Source organism: Asparagus officinalis, chromosome 7 (genome assembly GCF_001876935.1).
Source record: "Asparagus officinalis chromosome 7, Aspof.V1, whole genome shotgun sequence".
In the NCBI taxonomy this organism is placed as follows: domain Eukaryota; kingdom Viridiplantae; phylum Streptophyta; class Magnoliopsida; order Asparagales; family Asparagaceae; genus Asparagus; species Asparagus officinalis.
This window is the reverse complement of record NC_033800.1, coordinates 55,649,282-55,660,189: the sequence shown is the minus strand read 5'-3', so window position 1 is coordinate 55,660,189 and position 10,908 is coordinate 55,649,282. Positions and strand designations below refer to the sequence as shown.

At 38.7% G+C, this 10,908-nt stretch overlaps 1 protein-coding gene across 1 annotated transcript; it reads right to left on the bottom strand.

Annotated features, from left to right (window-relative positions):
• On the bottom strand, positions 180–5,960 carry LOC109847167 (phosphatidylinositol 4-phosphate 5-kinase 5-like). The gene is given in 10 exon segments (XM_020416409.1): positions 180–554; positions 556–630; positions 633–692; positions 695–751; positions 753–785; positions 787–840; positions 842–981; positions 984–1,380; positions 5,413–5,486; positions 5,816–5,960. Coding segments are annotated over 10 exon segments (1,410 nt in total).

The following is a 10,908-nucleotide window of genomic DNA, read 5'->3' as shown; positions in this document are numbered from 1 at the left end:
AAAAAAAAAAGAGAGAGAATGCTCCTCGACAGCCTCGGCTCCTCCTCCCCCCTCCCTGTCGAATCCGTCGAGCTCCTTCCCCCGCTCATCACCGACCCCCCGTCGCCCGCATCCCCATCCCCTTCACTCTCCCAGACACCATGCCTGTCTACGTTATTCACCCCGTCCATAATGGTGTTCTACACTCCCCACCCCCCTCCTCGCCCCCTTGCTCCCCCCGGCCAAGCTGTCCACCGACCCTCTCCGCCTGGGCCTAGGCGCGTCGGCCACGGAACCAGCTCAGCCTCTTCTGCGACGGCATCACCCCCCACGGCCATCACCCGGCGCATATCTTGCACTCGGGCAACTCCCTTGTCCGAATATCGCCTGGGGGTCCGCTGCCGTTGGGCGAGTGGCTGGCCAGAGGGGAGACGGGTAGTATATCCCCTTCTTTCTCCTTCCGCACCTCCGCCTCCCCAGTCGTCCCTACCCCCGTGGCTCCAGATCCCAATGTACAGGCTCCCGTCCCCACACCTGAAGCTCCCGTTCCCCATGGGCACCCCGTCCTCCACCACGGCCGTCGTACCGGTTGCCGTTGGCCCAGATGAGGGACCCCCGGCGTCGGTGATCACCCGGACGTCCATTGCCCGTTGTAGCTCGTTCCCGCGTTCTTTCCAGATGTACCGGCCGGTGCCCGTCCTGGCATCCCGGACCGCGCCACTCCCCCGTCGTAGCAGTCGCCATTGGCGTAGCTCTTCTTGCCGGAGCCGTGCCTTGAGGTTCATGCTCCAGCCGCCGCGGTAGGTTGTCGCCGTTGATGCCGATGTAGGTCCCGTTGCCGTCCATGAAGCCGGACTTGAAGCTCTCCCTCGTAGGCGGCGCCGGAGGGCCAGGAGAACTTTCCCCGGCCATGGTCTTGCGTTGGCGCCACTCGCCCTCGGTACATGCAGCCGTCGGTCCAGAGGTACTTGCCGACCCCGTGGGGGAGGTGGGGTGCCACTGGCCGGTGTAGAAGTCGCCGTTGGGGAGGAGCTTCTCGGCCGTGGGTGAGCCGGAGGGCTGGCTTGGGTCGTCGGCGCTGGTGGGTCGGAGTCGTCGGACATGGTTTTTATGCGGCGGCGGCGGCCGACCTTCTGCTGGCTCTCTGCGGACGCTGGACTCCCACGCTGCTGCTGCTGCCTCTTTTCTTCTTCCTCGACGCCGACGACCCACCGCTGGTTGTCCTTGTACATTACTCTCTTCACTCTCCCTCCCTCCTCTCTCTCCCCACCCCTCGCTCGCTACTCCCTCTTTTTCTTCGTTTCGGTCGAGGGGTCTCCTCTGTTGATGATGAAGCCATTGGCGGTGTGGTGGCGATGATGATGATGATGAAGAAGAAGCTCGAAGGAGGAGTTTCTTGTTCTATGGGAAATGCGGAAATGGGCTTGTGGGGAATCGTGATCGGAGTAATGGGTTGTTTTTTTTTTTCCACCAAATTTTTGGGGGGTAATTTTGATTTTTTTTTTTTTTTGGGGTGTTGTTTTGGTTAACTTGGGGGAAAAGAGGAAAAACTAATTTTGGGTTGGAAAAAGAAGGGGCCCCTAGAATGGCTCAGGGCCCCAACATTTGGAGGGAGGGAAGAGGAAGTTATCCCTACTTTGTAGCTAGGATTCTTGCAGCAAAATTTTTATTTTTATTTTTATTTGTATTTTTTTAATAGGGGTGAAAAAGGATGTGAGTGGATGTCTTTTGGGGATTTCTTGGGCTTGTTTGATGACGACTAGCCTCTAGATTATTTTGCAATATTATGATTTCACAGTTTAAGTGCTAAGGGCATCTCCAACCCAGCCCCATTTTGGTGCAAACAGTGCTTTTTGTTGCACTGTTCCTTCTTCAATCCAGCCTCATTTTCTGCTCCATTTTGGTGCAAATGAACAGTGCTGCACCAAATATGGCGTCGCACTGTTCATCCGCCCCATTACTATTCACTTTTTTTAAAATTTTTTAAATATTTATTTTTACCTCTCAATTAATATAAAAATAGATAAAAGGGAATAAAGTGAGAATATACTGAGAATATTCTTTTTTGGTGCAAAAAATGGTGGAATGGGTTGGAGATGTTTTACTGTTTAATGTGACTTTTGCACCATTTTAATGCAAAATTTGCACCATTTTGGTGCAATGAGTTGGAGATGGTCTAAGTACAGCATTACATAGCATTAAACAACATAAAATACGTGTACGCGCAGATGGTCTTTATTTTTTTAAAGAAAATGAAAGAGGTCAAAAGCCTCAGCCTTCATTCAACCAGAAAAAGAAAGAGGGCAAATACGAAAAGAAAAAGTCGGGGAAAAGAAGAAGCTGAAATACAGAGAAAGCAGTCAATATGTATGGTGTTACCTTTACGAATTGAATCAGTCGCTAAGTAAATAAAATCTTTTTATAATTAGCATGTTGTATCTGAGCTCAAGATCCAAATCCTACAAAAATCTTTTTGCATCATGACTTAAGTGTTGTGTTAATTGTATTTACGTTTTTTCTTTTGAATTTTTTCTTTCTTAGCGTTTTCTAGAATATGTTTAACCCAATCGCTGAAAAGATAATTATATTTTCAAGGTTTAACATTAAATAGAAAATCATTAGCAAACGAAAGATTATGTAACTAAAACTCTTTAATTAGCATACCAAATATCGACAACAATAATAATTCATAATTAATGATGACGACAACAACTTAAAAGCCTTAAAACGTAACCACTTGGTCCTTTGGGTCCATGACTCGCCGAAGCGTTTGTGATCCAGTCTTGATAAATAAAGCAAAGAAGTGAGAGATCATCTGAGCTCTGGCTTAAAGTAACATCATCCTACTACAATCATTTGTTTTGAAATGAGTATACTATTTTTTATGACTTTACATTACGGTGTGAGCCTACTTCGGTTTGAACCGAACAAACCAATCAAAGCCGAAGAAATTTAACAGTTCGGTTCGGTTTTTATTAGATTTCGGTTTGGGTCAGGGTAAAGTTTTTTCAACCCGAACCGACCGAATTGTATTACTCATTCTAATTATTATTTACATCCGCTTAGACTCGAGCCAGTATAGTTCATATAGAGTTATTTCTCTGCAGCTTGATATATTTTTCTCTCACGCGACCTGATAGCGATAAAATACCTCAATAATAGTGTCCTTTCTATTTCTAGGGCTTTTCATTATCTCTAGTTCTCTATCCCTCTCTATTACATATTCGTTTCTTCTACTTTGGACCAATCCACTTAGGAGGTAAGAAACTTAAACTATAATGTTGATTCTAATATTTTCCTGATTTTCTCCTTGATTGATACATTTTTGGATCAGACTTCTCTTTGAATCAGATTTATAATTTTATAGAAACTATATCCAACACCCAAGTTACTACATATTTTTTATTTACTTTGTCTATTAGATTGAGATCACTTTAATTCTTTATGTAAGTTGTCTCTAAAAATATTTATGTAATCTTTAGTAGGAATAAGATTTTGATTTCTACATCTAATATTCAGTAGCATTTAATAGTTTATGAATTTTAATAAATTGAAGTGTAAGAGATTTATTTCTTCGTCAACAGATTAGAGGTGAAATTGCATTTGGACATAACATTTGTACCTAAGTGAAAACCAAACAAGCCGACCTGAACCGAACCGAACTGACTTGAATTGGTTCGCTTCGGTTTTGAATGATAGGCTGCTCGGTTCGGTTTGGCTAATTTTAGCCAAAAATCGAACGGACCGACCGATTGCACAACCCTACTTTACATGTTACCTTAAACCGAAATTATTTTCTGACAAGTTATTGAGATCATGAATTAATACTTATATACTCTTCACATGTAGTATATTATATATATACATATATATACTTAGTAGTATATCATTATACTATCCTATAATTATATATATATCCTACCGTATCATCAGCGTATTTATAATGATAGCGTATATTATAGAGAAATGGTAAACTGTGGTACCAAGTTGCTTTAAAGCAACTTGTAGTGTAGTGTGGCTAATCTTGTCCCTACATCTACCATTGGACGTTAGTGAAGGGTGGTTTGAGGCTTATTCTTCGAGGTTGAAGATGTATAGGGGCAAGATTAGGCCACATCACCTCACCACGTTGCTTTAAGCAACTTGGTACTAAGTTCTGCCATTTCTCTCTCTAATATATATAGTATATTATATTATATAGTATAATTACTCTTCACCGAATATTACAATTCGAATAAAACAAACAATTGCAAGTCTAAGTGCAACTATTTTTTTATTTGTAGTTGATCTTTTTAATTTTCGCCTCAGATCAGCCACCGATTTCATAAAGTTCGAATAGATAATGAGACCAAACAACAATCATTATAATCATCAATCAATACTCTAAAAAGGGATGCACAGTTGGAGGTTATAATGACACGTGTGAACTTAACGCATTTTATTAAAGTTGATCTGTAGCATAATTATGTCTTTAGATGGTTCTAATTCATTATTAAGTCTTTTAATTTTATGTGCGAGGAAAAGTTAATGTTCTATGGCGGATGTTTCCATGGCTTTGTCCCCGGCATTTGGGATATTAAACAGCATACAATAAAAAATATATATATTAATATATTGAAAGCATAATGATTGATAAAGACACTAATAAGAAAAAGATAGTCTTTGTATGAGGACCCAAATCTCATAGGATCCTTATAATCCGCGTGGGAGGGCCCATAGATAGAGCTACTTGCTCTTACGAGCCGAGTTTAGTTAGAATTTTGCACATAGAACCCCTGTGAATTCTTCACTTGGCACTTTTGTATTCTTCGAGGAATTACACTCTAGCAAAAATAAAAATGAACCAATAAATTAGGAACGAGGAAACCAATTAAGGGACAAACGATATGTAAATTTTAAGCATTGATGATGGATGGAATCTCAAAGATACGACCCACATTAGTTTGTCCTGTACTATTGTCCCATGAAGGGGGTTCTGTGACACTTTGAAAGTTGAGCGTGGTTATCTCATAAATTTGCCATGTGCTTGCGTAATGGTGCATGAAATTTGACCCTTCATTGGTTCCAAGCCACCAACATAAGCATCACGCGCAAGCGTTTGGTCCCATAAACGTAGGGAATGAGCCTCCACAACATCAGTCATCAAATTGGGGTTCCACTTCAAGTTGTCATGCAAATATTCTACTCTCTCAATTAACCTCACTTTTTGTTCTATTTGCTAATGTGAGTGCTCTAAAGATTCATGTGCGCCCTTTGTGAGATCCTAGCAACGTGCATGACGTTGAAATAAATGTTAAGCTAGTCACACATCACAGCAACCCGAGATGTTTTAGCATTAAAATAATGCTAATTTTTTTTTCTCCTCTGAATTATATTAACAAGAGTCATATGTGTTTGCTTTTGGAAGTTATTGATATTCTATAAATAACCAACTAGGCAACCTTCCTCCTTGCGGCCTTGCCCCTTGGGGTATTTTGTGCATAAAGCCAATCTGTGGGTCCCTGATGCTGAGGTGGCATTGTCAGGGAAAATAAGATCATATGCATGTGACTTTAAATGTTATACGTACGTGTCTTGCTATAAATTTTAAATTAGTGCAAATTAATTAAGGACATAGAAAAGAAGTGCAGATAACAAAAATTAGTGTAAATGGTTAGAAGATTAATATAAATAAATTTTTGAATCAGTGCAATAATATAGAAATTAACCCAATTTCCAATTTTAAAATTGAAATTGGAATGTTGTTAAGTATCCTCCAAATGAGTGAATTTTCTCTGAGGTCATGTACAGATCTTTGTTGGTTGTTTTGGGGGAAACACTAAACACCAAACAGTACCTTTTGTTATTTGGATAGCGAGCAAAAGAGGTGACAATGGGGGCCCACAAGCACTGTTTTGTTCGTGGTTCCACGCTTGCTTGCCTTTTGTGTTGCAAGCCATTCCTTCTTTCTCCTTCAGAACCCCTTCGATGTTTCTCCTCATTTGTACTATCATGTTCACCGACTAAGCGACAATCGAGTGAGCTGTCAAAGTAAGAAATATCTGCTTCTATGAAGAAAAGAAAACCAAAAAGATGTTGGGGAGAAATTGGGCTCAGTGTAGAATTGATGGGCCTTAAACATAATTTAAGAATCAATTTTAACCCAAAAGCTATAGCTATCAAGAATTGACTCAAACTCCTATTTAAACTCATCATTCTTTCTTATCTTATCATTCTTATCTTATTTGATGTGGGACTATACTCACATATTAATCACCTCAATAACTCTCCCTTAATTTATGAGTATATTTTAATTAAATTATAATTCAATCTTCCACGGAATTCACTAAGTTTTTTGCACCATTTCACTCGTGGGCTAACCAATTCGTGAACTTTTGCACCACTCCACTCGTGGGCTAACCAAACAATGCATTCAACACATAGCTATTAAACATCCGTACGAACTTCTACTACTTCACTCATGGTGGTTAACTAGACTATATCACTCTTACGGGCATCCGTTGATTTTCCCGACACCTTAAGGCTTCACATCGAAGATCATCTGTTTTTTTTTAATTACTTGGACCATGAAATTAACTCTGATACTACTTGCTGGGGGAGGAATCAGGCCCAATCTAGAGTTAATGGACCTTAAACAGAAGTTAGAAATCAATTTTAACCCAAAAGCTATAGCTATCAGGTATTGATCAAAACTCTTATTTAAACTCATCACTCTTTCTTATCTTATCTGATGTAGGACTATACTCATATAATAATCACCTCAACAAAAGAAAGGGAGGTTAGGTAGCTATGGTTATCTAGGATCCATACTTGCTATGGAATTAATTTACTCCGTGAGTAGATAACCTTCATCTTTGGGAAATATCTCTGATTTGTACAAGGTTCCTAGGGGCGGATCAACTAGAGCACACCAACTCACAATGCTCTCTCATGTCGACTTTGTATCATGTCCTCGACTGGGGATACCCGAATACCTCTTCTTCACAATCTTTCTCCTCGATATGTAATAAGCCTTCAACCAGAGCAGATAAATTGACTCAACAGGCATACGAGAATCACAATCAAAGTACTAAAAATATAGTTTCATTATGCATACAGTCTGATATCGGATATCGATTAATCGAATTATGCAACGATTAACCAGATTATACGGACTTTTTCTTTCTTGAAATTTATGATATACATATATTATTTATCATATAAAAGTATGATAATTCATGAAAAATATAAAAAATTCCAAGCAAATCACTAAGAATAATACCCAAATAATTCAAATCAAAGTCGTCATATACTTAAAAAGTAAAACTATTAAAAGTTGATAAATTAAAAATAATCACATAAGTAATAACACTTCAAAATACTAATAAAACTCATCATCTAGTCTTCCCCCATCATCATTGTAGTGGTAAGTGATGGAAACAAGGGTGGGAAATAACAGCAGTTGGCATCTACACTCGGTGGCGGTCAGAAACTGTGATCGCTGTCAACTCGTGGTGGTGGAGAGGAGATTGCGCAGAGGTGACTAGGTTTAGGGTTTTAAAGCTGTTGCGCGTCTTTGCGAAAGCGTGCTCGACAACCAAACAAGTTCGTGAGTCACGGGAGAAGATAACCAAACCAAACACGAGCACAATCCAATCCAAAATATGACAAATCAAACCAAACACAAAGATATACATGGTTCGGCAATTTGCCTACATCAACGGGGAGAGATTCTACTAAATCAATAAGAGTACAAAGGATTACAATCTCACAAAATTACTCAAATAAACCCTAAACCAAATCTCTCAACTTGCTCACAAGTTCTCCCTTACAATCTCACAAAATTACTCAAATAAACCCTAAACCAAATCTCTCAACTTGCTCACAAGTTCTCCCTCTCAATATGCTCAGTACAACCAAATCTCTCAACTTGCTCACAAGTTCTCCCTCTCAATATGCTCAGTACAATCTCAAATCTCTGATTAGAAATTCTAGAAAATCGTGTTTCAATATATACCAAAACACAATCCCAAAGCAAACAGGAAAAAAAAGCCCAAGGCCCAGCTCGATACGCGGTCAACCGCAGAGAAAGTCGCGGTCGACTGAAACCAACGACAGAAACTAAAAAATGACTACATGGTTTGGCGGTCGACCGCATATGTTTCCGCGCATATGTTTCCGCGGTCGACCGTCAAAAGTCTAGAGGCCTTCCTTGAGTCTATGCACGTTTCCCGTCGACCACACATATTGCCGCGGTCGACCGGACAGAACCAAAATATGTCCTCTGTGATTTCCTGTAATTTGACTGTTTCTCTTCAATTCTCCACCTCGGTGAAGTTTTACCAAAACTAAGCTGACACCAAACAAAGAGCACCATTGCGTCGTCTCTCCAAACTCGGCTGCACTAATGTGGTTACCTACGTACCCCCTCTCCCAAGGGATCAAGCCGTCCGTAGTTCATCCAAATAGCCATCAACGGCCTCAACAATCACGAATGTACAACAAGTTTTGACAATGATCAAATTTATTGCTCGGAACCACCTTAGTGAGTATATCTGCCGGATTATCCTTCGTGTGGACCTTCACAATCTCCACATCGCCATCTTCAAGAGCATCTCGAACGAAGTGATAACGAACGTCAATGTGCTTCATCCTCACATGAAAAACCTGATTCTTCGTCAAATAAATAGCACTCATGCTATTACAATGAATGGTGACGGGCCGTTGCGAAATACCAAGTTCCTCCAAAAGTCCCAGAAGCCAAATAGCCTCCTTCACAGCCTCTATAATCACCATATACTTTGTCTCCATCATCGACAAAGCCACTATAGACTGTAAGGTGCATCTCCAACACACCGGTGCATGGGTCAAAGTGAACACATACCTCATTGTAGACCGGCGCTTATCCAAATTCCCGGCATAATTCGAAACAACATAGACAATGCATAACTATCCACCTCTAGTGTCCCACTCATAAACCAAACCAAAATTGAGGGTACCATGAATGTACCTCAAAATCCATCTCATGACGTCCCAATGACCCACTCCTGGATCGTACATGTATCTCGAAACCATGCTCACCGCATATGACAAATCTGGCCTCATACATACCATCACATACATCAAGCTAGCAACCGCACTCGCATATGGAGTCTTCGACATCAACTCTCTATCTTCAACTGTCTTCGGTGAAAGGTCAGCTGAAAGCTTTAAATGAGCTCCCAAATGTACACTAATTGGCTTCGTATTCATGCTAACATTAAACCGTTGTAGAACATTCTTCAAATAAGCCACCTGTGTTAAACAAATTCCACCCCTCTCTTTGTCTCTGCTGATCTCCATCCCTAAAATGCGCTTTGCCTCACCCAAATCCTTCATCTCAAACTCTTTTGAAAGCTGAATCTTCAACTCATCAATAGCGGATCTGGAAATAGAAGCAACCAACATGTCATCAACATAAAGCAACAAATAAATGTGCGCACATCCTTTCAACTTGCAAAAATAAACGTAAGGATCAAACTGGCTCCGAGTATATGAATGACCGATCATAAATCCATCGAATCGCCTATATCACTGTCGAGGAGTGTAAAACCCCATAAATTTGAAAATTTTTATGATAAATAATGATAAATATGTTTTATGCTAAAAAATAACATATTTTGATGTTTGAGTATGATAAGAATTGATTTGAGATTAATTCAATATATATTTGTAAATATATGAGTGCAAATGCACAAAACATGCACGAAGAGAAATCTGGAAAAAATAACCAGTTAAGAGTTTCTATATTTTACATAGTAATGCAGTTGGAATCTAGAAAAACTAAAAGACCAGAGTTGTAGGTCTCTTCAAAAGCTTTCTAAAAAATCTTAAATCATCTCATTATGAGGTCGGATGAGAAAGTTACAGTCAAAATATCGAAGGTGATTTTCTCAGTCAAACTAGGTTTCCTGGTTCGGGTCAAACGGGTTTGTTTCGGGTTTGCCTCTATAAATACCTATATTTTTCATGAAAAATCCTCTTTTTTATCATATCTCTGAACCCTAGCAGCCACTCTCTCCACTCAAAAACCCTAGATTTTTTTCTTATGAATTTTGAAAGCTTTGTGAAGCACAATACCGACACGAGGGTGAGATCATCAACGTGTGGTAAGGGAGAACGTGTTGTTTGCACTTGTGGATTGCATGTTGTTTGTTTCAGAAGCTTGCACATGATTTTAAGGTAAGATCCCTTTCTCTTTGACTTGTCGTTTTAATTTTTAGACCTATTATGAATTTTCTTGGACTATACTGTGATTTGATTATGTTATGGTATGAAGATTGTGATAACTGTGTAGGCTTGTTAATGAATAATATTTAAATAATGATAATATGATAAATAGTTTTAAAAAATTATTTTGTAAAAAGAGCTATTTTGCGATGTTTTTAAAAGAAAGAATATATAATAAAGATTATTTTTAGATTTATTATGATAAGAAAAGAAATTATTTTGAAAAAGGGGTTAGTTTTAAAGTATTATGATAATAAATATCTTAAAAGAAATTATTTTATAAAATGATTTATTTTAAATAAATAAGTTTATGATTTTAAAAGATTAATTATTGATATAATGAGAAACAATTTTCAAAAAAAAAATTGGAAAAGATTATTTTTTGAATAATTATTATGAGAAATAATTTAAGGATTTTATTTTGTAAAGGATTATTTTGAAATAATAAATTAATGATTTTTAAAAGATTAGTTTAGAATTAAAAGGATTTATTTTGAGTTATTATAATAATAGATATTTTAAAAGTAAAAGATTAGTTTAGAATTAAAAGGATTTATTTTGAGTTATTATAATAATAGATATTTTAAAAGTTTTTATTATATTATAATATACGAATGTTACCTGTGTTTGTCACATATTACAATGATACCGACAATTTGACACTCATATTTATACACATAG